This window comes from Myotis lucifugus, unplaced genomic scaffold (genome assembly GCF_000147115.1).
Source record: "Myotis lucifugus unplaced genomic scaffold, Myoluc2.0 scaffold_561, whole genome shotgun sequence".
NCBI classification, from domain to species: domain Eukaryota; kingdom Metazoa; phylum Chordata; class Mammalia; order Chiroptera; family Vespertilionidae; genus Myotis; species Myotis lucifugus.
Window position 1 is genome coordinate 30,013 of NW_005871609.1, and position 21,153 is coordinate 51,165.

Genomic DNA, 21,153 nt, shown 5'->3' on the forward strand with positions numbered 1-21,153 from the left:
GGCGCTGGGGCTCTCCCGGTGCCCCGTCCCGCCTCCGGGACGCCAAAGAACGTGGGGCCTCGGGGGACGCCGGGAGGTCCCAGACGCGCTCCCCGTGTCCTGAGTCCACCCAGGAGTCCCTCCCGGACCCCCAGCCTCCGAGCGGCCTCGCATCCCCTCCTGGTCCCTCGGGGCGGCCCGACCGGAATGGGAGCGGAGATGCCCCAGGGGGCCCCCTCCCGGTGCAGGGCTCTCAGTCTTCCGTGGGCAAGAGCGGGGGTGGCGGCGGGGCTCAGACCGAAGGGACCCGCAGTGTCGTCGGCCTGTCTGGGGGCCCGCGGCACGTCTTGGACGGGGTGGGTCCAGCGCCCCTCCTGGGGCAGAGCGCTAGGGCTCCCCCCTGGCGGCGGCGCGGGCGGGGGCAGAAGCGCGCGACTCGCAGAGTGGCTGAGCCACTCCCCACAGAGCCCCTTCGCCCCACGCACTCCCCTGCCTCCCCCCGTGGGCTTCTTCCGGGCCCCCCAGCCCAGAGCTTATCTGAGGGCTCCGCCAGGCCTGGGCCCGCGCAGCACGCGGAACCCGCGGGCGTAGGGGGAGAGGGTGTCCTTACCTCGAGGAGAGGGCGCGCCGGCCCCGGGTCTGGCCAGGCCGCGCGGCCCCAGACCGGACGCTGTTGCTTTTCCCCGGGAGCCCGCTGAGTAGGTGGAGAAGGAGCGGCCCCGCCCCTCCGGCTAGTCCCCGCCCCCGGCCCCCGGCCCGCGTCCGGTCGGCTAGGCCAGCGGGAGAAGACGCCCTTGTGGGTCCGGAGCCCAAGGTCCACCCCCCCTTTCCCATAGCAGCACCCCCACCCTCGCCTGCACAGCGACCGCTTTGTTCCTTTCTGCAGCTGGGCTCTCCACCACCCCGCACCCTTCTCCCCTCCCCTCCCCGCCCCTCTGACCACTCTCCAACCCTAGGCTTCAAGGCTCTTCTGAGGGTGTTTTTGACAGTTTCTCTCTCCCCCGCGTCCCCTCTTTTCCCGTTTTAACCTTAGCTGCCTGGATCTCCATGGGCTCCCAGGGAACCTCCCGGTCCCGGCCCTTCAGCGTACTCCGCACCCTCTCCAGAACATTTGCTGCGGGGACCCTGTCACCCCTTATCCTCACCCTCTTCCAAGTCCCACCGTGAAGAGCTGTAAGTGGGGTCGATAACCCTGCGCATCAGGCTTCACGGTTTCTCATGTGCGAGAGCCACGCAGGCTGTAAACACAAGCTTCATGTTGCTCCCTCGCCCCAACCTCCCTGGGACAATCGGGAGACAAGCTGTAGAATAGTTGCGCGTGCTATCCTAGAGCAGTTTGGGTTTCTGTAGGAGCAGGGGAGAAAATAAGGGAGAAAAGGGGGGTCTAAGCACCTAAGAGTAGCCTAGAAACAGCCTGAAGTCATTCTTCAACCCCCACCCCGAAACCCAACACTGACAGTGGATCCTTACCTGGCGAGGCCAGCTCCTGCCCCAAGAGGCTGACTGGGAGGCCCTGGGGAGCTGAACTCAGCTGGACTGAACCCCTTTAGCAGCACCAGAGGGACCCCTGAGACTCTCCCACGCTGCCAGAGGGAGCAGAAAGACCCAAGGCTGGCAGCAATGGCAGCTGGGCGGGTAGCAGAACGTAACTTGTCTTTTTTGGGATGGGCTTTAGTTTGTGCCCTCTCTGCCTAACCCAGGAGCAGAGGGGGAGGCTGACCTGCAGGAACCTCGAGTCACTTATTGGCAGGGCCAGCTTTAGCAGGGGCCCCACACAGGAGGCCAGAGCTCACCCCTAGGATGCTCTTCATGTTGGAGCTTCATGAGAGTATTTTGACCCTGGCCACCTTATATGAGACAGATCACAATAGTAATTTTCAGACTCTTCTAGTCAAAGAAAAAGAAAAACCAAAACTGTGTGTCCTATGTGCCAAGACCCAGCATTTGCAGGGAGGACCTCAGAGTGGGAACCTCAGAGGCTTTGCGTGTAAGTCAGTATCCAGCTCTTCTTGACAGTCTTGGTGGGGAGGAATCTCGGAATCATCACGCCTGCCACAGAGGCAACTGGTGCTGAGGCAGGGAGTTAAAACAGCATCAGCTTTTCTCTGTCCTCCCGGCCCAGGGACCCCGTGCTGAAGGCTGGGCAGTGTGTCCCAGTTCCTGTTGTCAAGGCCCTAAGTTCCCACAGTTAGAGCACTCAGGGGACTCAGGCCCACGCCTCACAGGCCACCCCACCCTTCCCCACATCTGGAGTACATCAAACCTCAGTGCTCTCAGTTATGCAAGAGGTCGAGCAGCTGGGAGCTCAGCAGAGGGGGAGGAAGAGAGAAAAACAGAAAGCAGCTTTCCAAGCATGCTTCAGACTTTCCTAAGTGGAGGCGGGGCGGGGCCAAGCTGAGTGTGGAGGGAGAGGGTTTTTTAGGCCCTCCTCACTCAGCCGTGGCTTGGCACATGGCCCACCCTGTCCCTCCTCTCAGATGGTTCACCTTCCAGCCCGAACAGTGGATTGCTCGTCACAGCAAGTAACCCCTGGTGATACTAGTACACACCCTACCCAAAAGGTCTTTTCTGGCCTCTGGATCCTGAACTCAGGTATCATTAGTGAAGGTGTGACACCCAGTAACTCCTCACCACAACCAAGTTGGGGGAAAAGTCAAACCTTTTCAGCAGCTGCAAGGAGCTCTCTACTCAGCTTGTCCTCGGAATTACACAGCCCACTGCCACCTAAAGCTACATCCAAGCAGGGTGGGAAATTTGGGTCGGACAGAAACTGGTCTTGCCTACCTCCGTGGCTCCTGTAAGTTAGGACCTTCCTAACAAGCATTCATTTGGGCAAAAGAATGGGGAACAAGAGCTATTTCCATTTCTCTCATTGTCTGGAATTGGTAATGCCTTTTTCAAACAGCCCCTCTTTGGTAATCAGCCTTATTCCACTGCACCTATAGCTTTCCAGAACGGACTAAGCCCTCAATAACCATGTAGCCCCTGTGTAGGAAAAGCAAGGCCAAAAATTTCCTTTTAGGTGGGGGTAGTAGAAGTAACCCAAGAGTCTAAAAACTGTCTGGTTGCTTATCTCTTGTGTTTGAGGGGCAACAGCTTCCTTTAGAAATGGAGTCTTCCCCTGGCCGGTGGATCAGTTAGTTGGAGCAATGTCCAATCCTAATATATAAAAAGCCAGGGGCTGTCATGACCTAAATGACCAGACAGACGACCAAACAGCAGGCTAGGGTCCTGGCCAGCAAGGTGGGAGGTGGGGCGCCTCCTCACACGACTGCTGGGCCTCTGGTGAATGAATAAGTGGAACAACAAACTATCTTGCTAAAATAATAATAATAATAATAAATAAATTTTTTAAAAAGGTAGTCTTTTCCCTAAAGGCTTGCCTCCACATCATTAACTCCCCAGGGTAAATGAAACTGACACTTGTAGAGATGCTGTCTGCACTTGGGTGAGAGCAATGCACAGCAAGCGGCCTCCTTGTGGACCTGCCAGATTGAAAGCTCTACAGCTGCAAATATATTCCCCAAAGCGAGCAGGGGAAAGGGTTGCAGTGAAAGAGGTGCAGACTAGAGGGAGTGGATTCCGAATGTTTGCTTTCTTCTACAGCCTCTAAGACAAGCCCTATTCCTCAGCGGCCCTGAGACCCATGTGGAGTTATCACTAGTTATCGTTAACACTTGTCTACCTTAGGAAAAAAGTCTGTGTAGGTAATTACAGACATTGCTCCTAGTTGGAATTTATTATATTCTAACTAGAAACAATGTCTGTAATTACCTTTTGGGTGGGGACTTTTTGTATTTTCTCCTGTCTTCCTCCAATGAGGCCTGCAAAAGGTGAACTTTTAAGAAAGGCTATTCTATCTCAACCCTGGAAATCTCTCAGATCATACCCCATGAACAATTTCAAATTAATGGAGGACTAAGTTTCCCATGAGATGCACAAGCCAATAGATTTAGGGTTTGAAACTACTGTGAGTAACTGAGTAACAGATCTATTTAAAAAGAAAACTCCTGACCACAATGGAAGTGTGCCCCTTACCTCCTCCTTGTGGAATTAAACCAGAGGGGGAACCACAAGCCTCCTCCATTAAACATCATGCTCAGTCAGACCTAATTATTGTGCCAGTCTCCCTCACAAGAGGCCAAAAAGTGCGCTTATGCCATGGAGGGACTAACTGCCAGGCAGGGTATGGCATGGTTTTGGTATGCTTCGTTTCATTGGGTTAAAGTTACAATCTCAGAGCCAAGCCACATTTCAGCAACATTAGACCAGATACTTTGGTTACAAAGTGGTTTGCCCAATAGGAATACGGGAGCAGGAGCGCGGGAGGAGGGGCAGGAGGGGGGAGACTGAGCGGGAGGGGTCCTCGAGGGTCTGGGCCGCCGAGGGCGCCCCGCCCTCCCCGCCCGACCGAAGAGGGGTGGAGGGGCAGATACTTTGTAAGGGGAAAGAATTCAGAATCTTAGCTTTCACCATTAAGATAAAACCTTTTTCATTCCACTTACTGTTCATTAGAATAATTTGCCTCCCAATGTACTGATGTTCATTTTTAAGTTAAATAAGTGAAGCTTCTTCAGAGGGAATTATCAACATCGCCCAAGGTGTTCACCTCTCACCCCTGCTACTTCTTACCAGTCTACTGGGGAGGGGAAGGCTTCACATATCCCGAACCTTTATCTTTACAGATGAAGCCTCAGTTTCCTTATTCTACAACTGCCGAAAGAATTAAGACCAAAAGTCCATGAGTAGTATCAGATTCATTCAAAAGCAACTCAAGTGCAGGAGATGCGGGTGCAAGGTGGAGAGGGTTAATGGGGGGAGGGGACATCTGTAATACTTTCAACAATAAATTAAAAGGCAATTAATACTCTCGGAGAGTATTCCTCTTAAAAAATATATACATCATTAATTTTTAATCTTAGATCCCATTACATTATCCTGAATCCACAAGCAGACACCAAAGCATAAGAGTCTAACAAATTCATTTTATAATACTATTTATTTGATTAAAGAATTTGCCTTTTCTGTGTACACTGGAATGTTATATTCCCTATGTATTTTACAGGGTTACAAAACATCTCTCATTTTAAATAATACCCCAAAAGTAATTTCAGAAAAAGTTTTTGTAAAACTAAACTTGACTTTAAAAAAATCATATGGACAAGCAACTCTCAAACAAAACTAGATTAATAAGATTTGCCTATTTAACTACATGACAAATTTCTTGTCCCAGGCCCTTTCCTAAAAACAAAAAACACACCAACAAGAAAACCCAGGTGGAAACCAAGCTGGAGATAAGTTTCTTCCCTGATGCGGTCAGGGGAAGGGAAAGGCCAGATGTTTCTTTGGCAAACAACTCCATCCGTGACCATTGGTGAGTGACTGCTTTGCTTCAAGTACAGCACACTCTTCGCACTCCGAGTGGGTGTGGTACTCTCCACCAGCGGACAGTGCAGAGTCATCCAGTCCCCTGCCTCCTCCCGCCTGTGGCTGCCACCCCCAGCAGCTACACCAACCCTTCTGGGCGCAATGCTGAGCTAAAGGCCAAAGATGGGCTGGCTGGTGTAGTCCTCTCAATTGAAAAAGTAATGGATAAGATGAGGCTAAGAAAAAACTACTACATGATGACACTCACTGGAAAAGACTTGGAAGAGGAAATGGATGGATTTCAGAGATAGGGACAGATAGGCTGGAGAAAAAAGGCTGGGCAGGCCACAAGGAAGTGGGAGTAGATGCCAGCAACTTAACACATGCCAGTATAATCAGCTGCCTTTTGAAATGCTACAAACCTGGTGGCAATGCAGTCTCCTGGATAGTTTAGGGCCAATGGAATTGGCACAAGGACTCACTGAACCCACGCCTCCAAAATCATAACCTTGTCTCTGCTAGAAAAGAAAGGACTGATGACACAAGACTACAGCCAGGAGGAGGGAGGTGGTGAATCGGAGGAATATGAATGGATTACAAAGACCATGAGCTATTGTTTTAGCTGAAGTACCCAAAATGGGGAGAATGGAAAGCCTTGGTAGCACCCGAAGCAGACATGTTGCCTGTGGGTGTGAAACCCCCAGCTGGACACTCACTCTCCTGCCAGACGTCTTTTAGTGGGGCTAGGTAGGCCATTTGAAACCGATTCTCAGCTGTCTTTAACAGTCACAGCACTGCTCTAAACTGCAGGGGCCAGCCTAAAAGGAAAACAACTTGTCAAAGGAGTGGAAGAATAAATGGATATAGAAAAAGAACATGAGATACCCTCATCTTTTAACTTCTAAACTCCAAACACCTTAAACAATTCACCTGTATAGTCTAAAAATCAAGACTGGATTAGATCAACTTGGTCTAGGAGTACCCAATAAATACAACACATATACAGATGATCCCAGTGCTTGAATGTATAGAAAGAAAAAAACTGAAGGTAAAGAAAAGGAGTATGAAAGATTAAAATTTTCTGCAGAGAAAACTTTTAAAAAACAAAGTAAGTATGAAATATAACTATCTATATTTAGGGATTAAAATAAAGGAGCAGCTTAGGCCCAGGCAGAGAAGGTGTTGGTTGAACAGGGGGCATTCTCTGCAGCTTGCTTTCCTGCTGGCCAGTAAAATCTGCCAAAGAAATTAGCAGCCTTTCCCTTTCTGTTTGTGTCATTTCTTTGCCAAAGAATGTGTCTGTGACATGAAACACTGAGGGTGAGTTGAGGGTCCTTGAGCGCCGAGAACCGTGCATTATACTAGAAAAAAAGGGTCTCCAATGGCTTGTAGATTTGGAAAAAAAAATTCTTCAGCCACTGTTGGCTTCTTCTTTATTAATTTGAAAGTTTTCCTTTTCGGTTTCCTCTTCTTGGTATTACAGGATTTCATACTTATCCACCAGGAAAGTGGTCTCTGTGGAAAACCTTACTGGGCTGTTCCCATCCACCTGGGTCACTTTGGTTACCTAGGAAAACAAACAAAGAGTAAGGTAAAGCAGGAAGAGGAGTCTCCAAGGTGCTAACTGAATTCTCAGTTACAACAGATCACATTTCCTCCAAGCAGTACTAAAAGTGACTCAGAAGTGCCAAGAAACACACTTCACATCGGCAGCTTACAGCATCACTCTTCCCCATCAACATGCTCAACCTGGCCCGACCGGCGTGGCTCAGTGGTTGAGCGTCAACTTATGAACCAGGAGGTCACAGTTTGATTCCCAGTCAGGGCACATGTGGGCTCGATCCCCAGTGTGGTTGTGCAGGAGGCAGCCGATCAATGATTCTCTCTCATCGTTGATGTTTCTATCTCTCTCTCTCTCCCTTCCTCTCTGAAATCAAGAGTGGCCACTGCCCAGACCCTGCCACATAAAATCTATGAAGTTCATAGACATTCTATCAGGATGCTCAATTAACATTTGACCCCAAATGAAATAATGTAACTCTGAAATTATTTCTTTGATTTGCTTTCAAAATCTAACTAAGCTGGCTCTATCATACTTATTTTCTAGATATAGGTGAATCTTCCAAATGAGATAGTCTTTTCTTTTTAGTGATAAAAAAATGCCTAGTTTAATGAATTAACCTGTAACAACGGTGCCTATAATGACACCAACATAATACTTGAACTAGATATATAAAAGCCTAAGCAACCGGAATGGCTGGTCACTATGATGCACACTGACCACCAGGGGGCAGACACTCAATGCAGGAGCTGCCCCCTGGTCGTCAATGCGCTCCCACAGCCAACCTCCCCCAGCTGGCCAACCTCCCATGGTCCCTCCCCCCCGGCTGGCCCCCGAGCTGGGACGGGAAACCAGGGGTGGGTGGTGGCGGATGTGGCCCCTTTCCCAGGGGGGACCAAGGGCCAGCTCCCTCCTCAGGGCCAGCGGCCAACCTCCCATGCCCCGTCCCTCCCCCTTGTCGGCAGGCCCTGATCCACAGTGGCGGCACGGCAGCGTGGGAAGGAGGAAGGGGGGAGGGGGGAACCATGCAGTGGTGAGGCGCCGACGATGACAGCATTGGCGTCCAGCCCAGCTACCATCACCTCCTCTCCAGTCCAGCCCTGATCGACCTGTCCCCGATCGGCCCTGATCGCTTGGTCAGGCCTAGGGACTCCACCTGTGCATGAATTTTGTGCACTGGGCCTCTAGTTGATTTATATTTTCTAATGAGGTTTTGAGAGGCCTATTATTCTGTCCTATTCTTCAAATGGTCCCAAACAGGAAAATGTACCCATTTCTATCTAATGTCTTGGGTTCAACAATGTGCTCTCAATACTGAGGTACTTATGCCAATAACTGAGAGGGGAGAGGGAACTGCTCTTGGAATCATCCAACAGAGGAAATTATAACTTCCTGAGCTCTTACAGGAGAGACAGAGACCATCTGGGAAGATAAGATAGTGCCAGAATAATAAGCAAATCAATGAGTCAGAGGGGAACACGATAATATAAACTGGGTCCCTGTAATGCAAATTCAAAAAATGGAGGAACAATGAGTTAAAAACAACTCAAAAGAACAGTTCACAAATTTCTATTGCTTTGCCTACCTAAAAGACAAGATCTGCAACAGAACTTGCTCATGATAATAAAGGGAAGTTGTGACATAAAAAATCCAAAAATTGTATCCATTTGTATTATAGAATCACTTTTAGTAATTTTGTCTTCTAAACAAAAAACTTTTTCATTCCTTGGGTTCAAACCAAATTACAATACAAAGGCATTATAAAATCATGTTGGGTGTTTTGAAAAATAGATTTTAAGCCCAGCTGACGTGGCTCAGTGATTGAGCACTGACCTATGAACCAGGAGGTCACAGTTCAATTCCCAGTCAGGACACATGCTCAGGGTTGTGGGCTCATTCCCCAGTGTGGGGCATGCAGGAGGCAGCCAATCAATGATTCTCTCTCATCATTGATGTTTCTATCTCTCTCTGCCTTCCTCTCTGAAATCAATAAAAATATACTTTAAAAAAAAAGATTTAAAAATATATGAATTAGCCCTAACCGGTTTGGCTCAGTGGATAGAGCGTTGGCCTGCGGACTTAAAGGTCCCAGGTTCGATTCCGATCAAGGGCATGTACCTTGGTTGCAGGCACATCCCCAGTGGGGGGTGTGCAGGAGGCAGCTGATCGATGTTTCTCTCTCATCAATGTTTCTAACTCTTTATCCCTCTCCCTTCCTCTCTGTAAAAAATCAATAAAATATATATTTTAAAAAATAAAAATAAAAATATATGAATTATGTAAAAAATAGGCAATGAAGAGATATAAAACTTGCACAACCCATAATTTTTAAATATGTATTTATATTCAATGTCTTTACTTTGTCTGATCTAGAGAGGAAAACTGAGGTAAAGGAGATGAGAAATCTGGCCAAGATCATACAAAGAGTCAGCAATGGAATGGGCCAGGGACACCAGCTTTTCTGGTGTTCTGCTCTGACCACGAAGCCATGCTACATATATGGCATCTGTCTTACCACTTTCCCCATATAGGCTCTCCAGTAAAATGGGGTACCTGTATGTTACAGTAATTTTTTTTGGAGATGAAGGAGACTTGAACAGGAAAGAAGTCATTGGGCTGCCCAGCAATGCTGAACTCAAGGCTGCCACTCTTATTTTTGGCATCAATCACTGGTAGGCACCACTCCAAGGTATTTCGTCGACTGTCGTGTCGATACTCGCCATCAAGCTCACCAATAACCGGTGCGCCAACACCAGATCTGTCATGAGAAACATCCATGTCAAGTTAGTTGTCCAGAGCTGGAAGAACTCTGCCAAGGAAAACCAGTCCCAAATTTGATTATGCTCCTCAAATTCTACCCACTTTTATTCAGTGCCAGAAAAAATTAGGTTCCCTAATAACTTCAAGAATCAAAAGTCCTGGCACCCAGGCTCTCGTTCATTTCCTTTGTAGATCCAGGTATATGCAACCACAGGTAATTGGCAAATATGCCTGTGGGCTGCTGCAACATGTGGACTAGATCTGGAGCTAACAGGGGATGACACTGACAAATGTATGAAGTGGGATGTATTTCTAACAAATCTGCACCAATGGTTTGTTGCTGTGTCAAGAAGGAATTTTAATAAAGGCAGCTCTCTGTACAGGTGACAATGGGGAAAGAACAGGTTGGTAATAGTGGGGGGAAACTTTAAACACCATTATGTAGTTGTTTAGAATGGAGTGAACCTTTGAGAGAATGTTTTCAAAATATTTTAGAATGTTTCCAAACTTACTGTAATTGAAGCCAGTGACTTATTTGATTTACAATCCAGTAAGTGGACTTTGGTTGTTAAGTGAAAGACGATTACCCCCTGACAAAATTCGAATGGATGGGAGAAAGAGCTACACAGTTATCTAATCTGCAAAAGAACTAGTTAGAATGTACTTTGCATCCCCACACATGGCTGACAGGCAGCGTCACCTACCCCTACACATTCTAAATTTACCATCTTTTAACTCACCAGGGACAGTCAATGCTTGTATTAGGGGCAGGGTAAATAATAGAGACAAAGAAAACTTTAGGGGTAATATAACACAATGAACTCTTCCCTATCAATTTTATGGCCCCAGTTGTATATATGGTCTTCTCTTTGCTCTGTTCCAATTCCGATACTGATTTCTAACTGGATCAGTTCTAGACAATAGGGTAAAATGTTGTTTAAGGGTCTCTGTTGGAGACTATTGAAAACTTGAGCTAAGACACAGGAAACCACCATAACCACAATTATAGGGTAGATGGAGAGGACTAAAAATAGTCTAGTAAAGTAAGTCCTAACAAAACAAATCCCACACCTGTTACCCATGCCCAAGACGTACAATGGTTCAAGGCAGCCATCTATTGATCTGAAAGAATAACCAAGCTGTGAAGAATAAGGTGGTTACCCAATTAAAGGAGATACTGGTAATAAAGCATATTTTTAAAAATGGAAATAAGAATGACTAAAACCAGACCTCGCCATGTAAAGGCCTGAATTATCAAAAAGGGAACAAAACTAAGTACCACTTTCTCTGCAACAATAACGAAGCAATACAACAGTGAAGATGCACTAAAAATACATTTACTAGGTGCTCATGGGGACAGGGGGCTGAGAGGTAGAGGACAGAGCTGGGACTCACTGGTAAAGTAGTAAGAGTATACACTCACTGGACACGCCGGGGAGGAGATGAACCTAGACCAGGGGTGGGCAAACTTTTTGACTCGAGGGCCACAATGGGTTCTTAAACTGGACCGGAGGGCCGGAACAAAAGCATGGATGGAGTGTTTGTGTGAACTAATATAAATTCAAAGTAAACATCATTACATAAAAGGGTACGGTCTTTTTTTTTTTTTTTAGTTTTATTCATTTCAAACGGGCCGGATCCGGCCCGAGGGCCGTAGTTTGCCCACAGCTGACCTAGACAGTAGGTCATTTAAGCGCACAAGAACAACTTCTGGGGATGATGGACATTTTCATTGGCTTAACTGTTGTGATGGTTTCACAGGTATATACCTGTTAAAACTTAATAAACTATACAATTTAAATATGTGTAGTGTATCTACATGTCAATCAGACCTCAATAAAGCTGTTAAGAAATTTACTGAAATCAACATAGACTTGGTTTTACAGCAAGAATCAATAGCTCCCTTGAAAACACTCTCATCCTTAGCTGGAAGTTTAGAGAGCAAAATGAAAAAGAAAAATTCAGTCTTAGGACTAAATTTCTTTCTTTCTTTTTTTTTAAAATATATTTTATTGATATTTTTTTTACAGAGAGGAAGGGAGAGGGATAGAGAGTTAGAAACATTGATGAGAGAGAAACATCAATTAGCTGCCTCCTGCACACTCCCCACTGGGGATGTGCCCGCAACCAAGGTACATGCCCTTGACCGGAATCGAACCTGGGACCTTTGAGTCCACAGGCAGACGCTCTAACCACTGAGCCAAACAGGTTAGGGCTAAATTTCTTTAAGAGTTACAAAACAGCCCTGGCTGGTTTGGCTCAGTGGATAGAGCGTCAGCCTGTGGACTGAAGGGTCCCAGGTTTGATTCTGGTCAGGGCACATGCCTGGGTTGTGGGCTCGATCCCCAGTAGGGGGTGTGTAGGTTGCAGCCAATCAATGATTCCTTCTCATCATTGATGTTTCTATCTCTTCCTTCCTTTCCCTTCCTCTCTGAAATCAATAAAAATATATTAAAAAAAAAAAAAGAGTTACAAAACAAAACAGAAAGTGCGCAGTGGCTAATCCTGGAATCTTCAATTACAACCCGAACAAATTGAAAGAGCTCTAGCACGGCAACCGGCTATTTGCATGGTTTGGTTTTCAAGTTAGCAGCTCCACACTCCTTTTAAAATGTACAGCTCAGTGCTTGCTTCGGCAGCACATATACTAGAAATTGGAACGATACAGAGATTAGCATGGCCCTGCGCAAGGATGACACACAAATTCGTGAAGCGTTCCACATTAAAAAAAATAAACAAATAAAATAAAGTGTACAGCTCAATGCATTGTGACAAAGGTCTGTAACCTTGTAAGCACCGTCACAATCAAGTCATAAAGCATTTCCATCATCCCCCAAAGTTCCTTGTGCCCCTTTGCAGGCAAATGCCTTCTTCTAAAAAACACAAACAAACAAACACCTTCTTCTTTACCTCCTGATTTCTGTCCCAAGAGTATTTATTACCTTTTCAGAATGTCATATAAATGAAGCCATATAGCATGCAGCCTTTTTTATATCTGGCTTCTTTCACAACTGGTCTTATGAAGAAGCAAGTATCTTAGAATGACCAGCCAGCTAACTGTTGCTTCCAAAACAAGTTCCAAAAGACTAGCTCTCTAAGCCCAATACAGGAAATAATTATGTGGGGGACACCACTTACGGGAGTGGGATGGTAATAACCACATCATTCAATTCTAAGTTATCTTCTTGTAGCTCGTATTCTATGTTGACATCACAGCCATTTCCACTCTCGGAGGGCCAGCAATTAACTGAGGAGAGAACAGAGCAGGCATACTAGAACATTAAAAAACGGTAGAGAAAAGTTTAGATGGCAAATCAAAGCTGACAGCTGTGGACTTTAAACATCTGAATGTAAACTATTTAAATAACAGTTTTGACATTAAAGCCACTAAAAAAAATAAAGCTAATGATTAAAAAAACACAGTGCAGCAGGTCATTTTCTCAAAAAGGAGTTTGTTACGACAATGGAGAGAAGAGCGTAAGCCAGGGCTATTTCTAGTTCTCAATGCAGACGAACTTAGTGGGACTAGCCAGAAGCACTCACTTGTCAGTGGAATAAAGGACTCCTCTGTGGTTTGTAGTCTCCACTTTAGCACCCCTACGTCACTATTGACTGGAAACGACTTCTCTGGATTCTTCAAGCCAATTAGAGATTCTGAGGTGAAAAGTTTTTTATCTACATTTGGATGGGTCTGAAATGAAAAGTGAGAGTTTCTGAGGCTTAGAGATAAGACGAAATAAATTTCCTCTGATCTTCCATGGCTCATAATAGAAACATCTCAAATAGGGTGCCTAAAACATTCCAATTCTTTTTTATTTTTTTAAAAAATATTTCCCTTTATTGCTTTTTAGAGAGAGAGGAAGGGAGAGGAGAGAAATAGAAACATCAGTGAGAGAGAAACATCATCGATCGGCTGCCTCCTGCATTCCCTCCCACCCCCCAATGGGGATTGAGCCCACAGCCAAGGCATGTGCCCCAACCAGGAATCGAACCAGCGACCTCTTGGTCCATGGGTCAACGCTCAACCGCTGAGCCACACCAGCCAGACCAATTCTTTTTTTTCTTTTTAAAATATATTTGTATTGATTTTACAGAGAGGAAGTAAGAGGGATAGAGTTAGAAACATCCATGAGAGAAACATTGATGAGTTGCCTCCTGCATGCCCCCTACTGGGGATCAAGTCTGAAACCAAGGTACATGCCCTTGACCAGAATTAAACCCAGGACCTTTCTCAGTCCTCTGGCAGACGCTCTATCCACTGAGCGAAACTGGTCAGGGCTCTTTTTGATTTTAAAGAAAGATTTCACTTCCTTAAAGATTTTTAAGATTTAAGACATTTTAAAAATATTTTTTAAAAAAGTGACTTCAACTCTAAGCCATTTTATTTGTAACTAAACAAGTTAATAATTTTGTAATTGAGGAAGTCCTTTCCAAAAATACTTCACAGGGAGCAGCCTCATGATGGGGTAAGCTTGCCAAGTAAAAGACTAAGTCTTGCCCTGGCTGGTGTGGCTCAGTTGGTTGGGCATCAGCCCCTGTGCACTCAAAGGTCCAAGGTTAGATTCCTGGTCAGGGCACATGCCCAGGTTGCAGCTCAATCCCTAGTAGGGGCCATGCAGGAGGCAGCCGATCAATGTTTCTCTCACACTGATATTTCTTTCTCTTTCTCTCTCTCTCTCTCTAAAATCAATAAAATATATTAAAATACAAACAAAACTAAGGGTCACACGTTGATCAGCTGCCTGGGTCACATAGCAGTCCTGGCTTTATACTAAAGAGGCAAGAGAGGAAAAAGCTCTGTGGAAAGTTTAGTTGAAATCTTGCCCAGAGCACTAAACTCAGGCCAAGTAAGATGGTCTAATCTTTTAAAAAGAAGTCATACCCCTGGCTGGTTTGGCTCAGTGGATAGAGCATCAGCCTGCGGCCCAAAGGGTCTGGGTTTGATTCTGGTCAAGAGCACGTACCTTGGTTGTAGGCTCATCCCTGGCCCAAGCCCTGATCGGGGCTCATGCAGGAGGCAACCAATTAATGTGTCTCTCTCACATTGAGGCTTCTCTCTATCTTTCCCTCTCTCTTCCACTCTCCCAAAAAATCAAAGGAAAAATATCCTCAGGTATGATTAACAACAACAAAATAAAATAAAAAGAAGTCATATTAGGAGAAAAAAGGAAAAATAACTTTTGGGTAACAACCTACATGTATTTTAAGAGCCAGCAAAACTGGTGTCAAATAATAGCAGCACTACTTCAGAACACGAAGTTGACAAAAACACATCCTTCCCCGAAGAATACATTCTTGTGATAAGAGATATAAAATCAACCATCTAAAGAAAGCCTGACAAGAACAACTGTAATAATATAAAGGACATCACATACCCATTCAGGTAGGTGGGACATACACATTTATTTCATAAGGATTTTATGCCATTAGACACTGCCCTTCAGATAACAAAACAAGCATTGGTAGTTAAAACAGGGCAGAAAGAGTAAATTTGGTATCATAATCTGTCTTAATAAAATACTTCCTTATTAAGTTTAAAGACTTTTTTTTTTAAAAAAGAACTGTATTTCAAGTAATATCCTAAATAATTTTACTCTTTACATAACAATAACAGATAAGTGTCTCTCTGCACCTTTGTTAGTATGAAGCCATTTATTAGATTTTACTTTTTATTAGATTCTAAAATGACTTTCCATTCAATTCCAACATTAAAAGGCCATTTTAACACAGCTGCTGTAAAAAAATAAAATAGAGCTGCTGTCAATCACAAATGGCTTGAGAAGAGATATATTGCCTCAAGGCACCCACTATATGCAACAAATTAACTTCTATGCATCTAGAATGGCACTAGTTATACAACTGTAATAATTTCCTGTGTTCTGTGGTTCATATGAGAAACTCCAGTTGGCACGACTGTGTTAAGTATTCAAACAAAAGTCTTAATACTCCCTTATCAAAAGTCTCTACACACCTGTAGCTGCACCCCTTTCTTATCTTCGTTTTCCACATGAAGACGAATTCGACCAAATTTATCATCCGAGATCCTAAGCATGATCATGCCATGCAACTCCATATTCTGTAATCCTCCATCCCGTCCACAGGTTAGTGTGATTTTTTCCTCAATCTTCATGTGCACACTATAAGGAAAAATAATAAATTTGTTCAAGAAGGTTGTGGGTGATTAGCCATCCACAACTTATTTTAAGGTGCTGCTGCTATACAGGGTGGGGGAAAAGCAGGCCTACAGCTGTGAGCACACAAATCAGTTAATTCTTATATTATTTATTTATTTTTAAATATATTTTTATTGATTTCAGCAAGGAAGGGAGAGGGAGAGATAGATAGAAACATCAATGATGAGAGAGAATTGGCTGCCTCCTGCACTCCCCATTCTGGAGATCAAGGCCGCAACCTGGGCATGTGCCCTGACTGGGAATCAAACTGTGACCTCCCGGTTCATGGGTCGACACTCAACCACTGAGCTACACCGGCTGGGCAATTATTTATTAACACTTGGAGTGCGGGTGAATTTCCCGCCAAAATATAAGATGGCTCTGTCTTGGCCTGTGCCCTCTCACAGTCTGGGACCCATTGGGAGATGTCCACCTGCTGACTTAGGCCCGCTCCCTGGGGAATTGGGCCTAAGGTGGCAGTCAGACATCCCTCTGGCAGCCCGGGAGCCCTCGGGGGATGTCCACTTGCCAGTGGGGACCAGGCCTAAGCTGCAGTTGGACATCCTTAACGCTGCTGAAGAGGTGGGAGAGGCTCCCACCACCACCGCTGTACTGGCAGCCATCAGCCTGGCTTGTGGCTGAGCAGAGCTCCCCCTGTGGGAGTGCACTGACCACCAGAGGGCCAGCTCCTGCATTGAGCATCTGCCCCCTGGTGGTCAGTGTGTGTCATAGTGACCAGTTATTCCCAATCGTTCGGCTGTTAGGGTCAATTTTATATTACCCTTCTATTATATAGGATTATTGTATTATTTTCTATACGACAAACTGTAAACTTACTTTTGCCCTGCCCTATATGTATCAAAATTTAAAGCATTATACCCTCAATTCTGCAATTCTCATCCTACAGGTAAATTCTTACCCATGCAAACAATACAGTAAGTTATTCACAAAAAAATGCAGGTAATAGCAAATGTTTGGAAACAATTCAAATGCCAATCAATAGGGCAGCGCTTAAATACATAACCACAAAAATGAATATTAGGCAGTTATGAAAAAAAGCGGATGACCACTTAAAAAGCTTCTATTTTAAAATAATTTTAAAAAAAGAAAAAAATAATTTCAAATATTAAAAAATTAGAATTATACCAGGAATACATGTATAGTCTTTTTATCCACTATTAACATCTTATCCCATTTGTTTTATCATTTGCATACTCTCTCTCTATAAATACTGTATATTTGATTTTTTCCCATGAACCATTTAGAGGCAGATAATATACATCATGGCCTTTCCCCCTACATACTTAAGAGTACATTTTTTAAGAATATGGATATTCTTTTACATAACCTTTGTACTGTTATTAACTTCACACATTTATACTGGTACAATACTTTTATCTAATGAACTATCTATATGCCAATTTAGTCCTAATTGACCTAATAATGTCCTTTAAGTAGTAGTACAAGATCCAGTCTATGGTAAGGCAATGCATTTCGATGTCGTCTCTGGAGCTTCAAATTAAGGAAATTCTTGTCTCCAAAATAATCAAGTGAAAAAAGCAACTGGAAAATGTCTTGTACGCTATCACTTACATATAAAAAGGAGAAAACAGACTATACACAGTATTTTTATTCATCTATATATAGTCTATTCTCCTCAGAAAGATAACACACACAAAAATAGGTAAGCCCTAGCTGGTTTGGCTCAGTGGATAGAGCGTCGGCCTACAGACTGAAGGGTTCTGGGTTTGATTCAGGTCTAGGGCACATGACCGGGTTGCAGGCTCCTCTGGTGGGGGGCATGCAGCAGGGTGTGCCTTGACGGAGAATTGAACCTCGATTCATAGGTCGAAGCTCAACCACTGAGCCACATCGACCGGGCAAAAGGTAAGTTTTAAACTTCACTGAAGAGAAGTTAAGAGTCCCTAATTATGGTTAAAGTATAAAAAAAATAATAATAATAAAAAAGACTTCATGTTAATAACCTAGAATATACTCTAGGTAAGTCTTTTAAATCTGAAAAAATTAAAAGACAGAAAGAATTCAGTCACTGAAATATTTTTAAACATTATGTGGTTGTTCTTACTGAAAAGGTTACTACTTACCTTTCCATGTTAATGGGTGGAACATACACTTTGGTGGATTCAGAGGTACGCTTGCCCATATTGGAGGACATGATAGTTTCACCTTCAGATTTCAATTTGTCCACAAAGTTATCTACTTCCTTTCCTTTGGCTCCAAGTTTCAAAGCCTTGCTGGGGCCTGAAGGCCTAAGTGGAAGAATACAAAACAGGAAAAGATATACACTTAATTTAAAAACACACACAATTAATTAATAACCCTCTATCTTTGAAGCTGTCCCTGAAGCTGATCTTTAAGAGGAATGTGAAGAACTCAAGGGGAAAACCCAAGTGACCTAGTAGTTAGTAGACTAGACTATTCCCTGCCCGAACGGGCAGCTGAGTCACTATTAATATGTAAGCTTTAAGTACCTGAAGACCAAAGCTATACTTTTATAAGCAAGCATGATCTGATGAAAACTTTGTATCGTCCATCCAGGTAAATACACCTGTATACTAATAAACTTTTACATATAATTTCATGCAGTCACAAATTCTCCTTGAAATCCATTCATGAACTCCAGATCAAAAATCCACATTCCTGCCCTGGCCGGTGTTGCTCAGCCCTCCCACCGAAGGGTCTATGGTTCAACTCCCTGTTAAGGGCACGTACCTGGGTTGCAGGTTCAACCCCTGGCCCTATTCAGGGATCATGCAGGAGGCAAGCAATCAATGTGTCTCTCTCACATTAATGTCTGTCTGTCTGTCTGCCTCTCTCCCTCTCCATCCTTCCCCTCTCCCTCCCTTCACCCCTCTCTTGCCTCCTCCCTACCTCCCACTCTCTCTAACTATCAAAGGAAAATATATCCTCGGGTGAGAATTAGCTAAAAATAAATAAAAATAAAAATTTAAAACCCAAATTCCATAAACAGTTAAATTTCCCTCCTCTCCCAAAATAGGGCAACTCTCAGAGGAAACTGAGGTCATGGTATAATTTAGAAAAGAACTCTGTTTTGCACAAAAGGAAAACACCACATTCAGATTTCTCCTTTATCCCCATATAATGTAAAAAACTCAGTATTACATCTTACTCCATCAAGTCACTCGTTATTTACAGCTTGCCTAAAAATCTGGTATCACTCCAAAAAAGACACATACAGCCTTCACCTGCCATTCTAGGGCTGCTGGTGATACCCTGGATTATACCTGGCTGGCGCAGGTGCCACTTTTGGTTTATCAGTTTCAATGATGGTCTCTGTAATCATGGCAGCCGTGCTGCCTCCAGAGACTGTGGAACTCCCAAATCCCCCAAATCCTGGTGCTTTTTTGCCCTGTCTCTCTGCATCTCGTCGGGCCTGTTGCAATTCCTTTGCTTTACGCCGCATCTCAGCCTTGGCCTCACGTTCTTGAGTCTAGGAAAAGAGACATACGTATATGGATGTGGCTTTCAGTACAGTCTATACAACAAATAAAAACAGGAAAATCAGATAGTGAAGATGAAAGAAAGACAAACAAACTGGCAGTCCCAGAGGAGAAACTATTTACCTCTCTGACTGCTCTGAACACCTTCTCCTCATGAGAATCCATTTCTGTGAAGGTTCTGATCTGTGCCAGGTTAACATTCTCCCGGTATCCCAGGGCAACAATTTCATCAAAAGCAAATATCAAATCAAAACAGTGATCAGATATTTCATTCTCCTCTAAGGCTCGGCAATATTCAGGGATCTAATCATGGACAGCAATGGAAAAGAAAGATTATCAGCAGTTATGTATTTTAGGTCTTATTCTTTACACAAATTTCAATAAACCCGAATCCCTTCATTAACTCCTTCTAACTCTATTTTAAGCAAGACTCTGGCATAAAGTCTTTGTGTGTATTTATATCAATGTATTTTTTGTGTGTGCTTTAAAAGTGTATTCATACTTGATTTTATTGATTGTTTTGAGGATATGTACAGATATTTCCATTTGTACTCAATTCTTAACATAAAGAATCATGTAGTTGTGATTCTTTTCTAAACAGTTATTCCAGTAACTTTCCAGCTTAAAAATTGGAAGCTAAGTTGCCTTAATAGAGTAGCAAGTACCCATATCTTCAAATGTTGATATGCTGTTACATCAAAGTCCCACTAATTCACAATTTAATATCATATACACTACACAGTCAAATTCAAATCTTTCCCAGCACATTAACAAAGTTACTAGGAAAGCTGGACTACCACACTGAAGATGTTACAGATGCACACAATTCTGTCAAGGAGAGCCAAGATTAAGGAGTGGTTTTCTTTAGGAAACAGTCCTACCAAAAACATGTGAATAGAATTTTAAATGTTCAAGACATATTAGCCCGGGCAGTGTGAGTCAATGGTTGAGCATCGACTCACACACCAGGAGGTTGCTGGTTCGATTCTGGGGTTGCGGGCTCCATCCCCAGTACAGTGTGTGTAGGAGGCACCCAATACATGTTGATGTTTGTACCAAAAAACAACCAGCAAATGATTTCACCTTTTTCAAAAAAAGCATTTACACTTAAAAAAAATTGGACAAGGTAGAAGTCCCTCCTTCTTCTTTTTTTTAAAAATATATATATATAATATATATATTTTTTAAATATATTTTATTGATTTTTCACAGAGAGGAAAGGAGAAGGACAGAGAGTTAGAAATATCAATGAGAGAGAAACATCGATCAGCTGCCTCCCGCACACTCCCTACTGGGGATGCGCCCGCAACCAAGGTACATGCCCTTGACCAGAATCGAACCCGGGACCCTTGAGTCCGCAGAGCGACGCTCTATCCACTGAGCTAAACCAGTCAGGGGCAGATGAAAATTTTTGTATAATTGTTATTTATTTATATTTTTTGTTAATCCTCACCCAAGGAGATATTCCATTGTTTTTTTGTTTTGTTCTGGTCTTGCTTAGTTTTGCTTAAGACAGAGTGGGGAAGGGGAGTGACACAGAGAGAAACATTGATGTGAGAGAGATACGTTATTTGGGTTGCCTCTGCATGTGCCCTGACCAGGGCTGGGAGATGGAGCCTGCAACGAAGCACTGTGCCCTTTGCAGGATGAAAACCTGGGACCTTTCTTTCAAGGGCTGACTGCTATCACTGAGCAAACCGGCTAAGGCAGGGACGGTGGATGGCGGGAAACCATCCGGTTAAAAGAAAAATGTGCAGTCAGTGACGAGAGATGTTACAAGGAAAACATCCCCTTTTCGCATATTAAATTATTTATACTTAGCTTGCTTTGG

General features: G+C 44.1%; 2 protein-coding genes and 1 non-coding gene across 3 annotated transcripts in view; 1 reads left to right on the plus strand and 2 right to left on the minus strand.

Moving 5' to 3' along the window:
• Nucleotides 1-663, minus strand: part of PHLDB1 (pleckstrin homology like domain family B member 1) — a gene marked incomplete at its 3' end in the record, with an annotated part of 29,606 nt that extends 28,943 nt beyond the window's left edge. Inside the window, exon 1 of the mRNA XM_023745617.1 lies at nt 590-663. The remainder of the gene's footprint in view (nt 1-589) is intronic.
• A 4,296-nt stretch (nt 664-4,959) lies between these two features.
• Nucleotides 4,960-21,153, minus strand: part of ARCN1 (archain 1) — a 28,046-nt gene continuing 11,852 nt past the window's right edge. Inside the window, exons 3-10 of the mRNA XM_023745616.1 lie at nt 19,446-19,625; nt 19,107-19,312; nt 17,946-18,110; nt 15,639-15,804; nt 13,211-13,358; nt 12,806-12,914; nt 9,461-9,665; nt 4,960-6,913 (exon numbers count right to left, since the gene is read on the minus strand). Coding sequence (XP_023601384.1) covers nt 6,824-6,913; nt 9,461-9,665; nt 12,806-12,914; nt 13,211-13,358; nt 15,639-15,804; nt 17,946-18,110; nt 19,107-19,312; nt 19,446-19,625 — 1,269 coding nt within the window. The 3' untranslated portion in view covers nt 4,960-6,823. The remainder of the gene's footprint in view (nt 6,914-9,460; nt 9,666-12,805; nt 12,915-13,210; nt 13,359-15,638; nt 15,805-17,945; nt 18,111-19,106; nt 19,313-19,445; nt 19,626-21,153) is intronic.
• On the plus strand, nt 12,291-12,394 carry LOC111823569. The gene has a single exon (XR_002826621.1). It is a non-coding gene; the product is annotated as a U6 spliceosomal RNA (small nuclear RNA).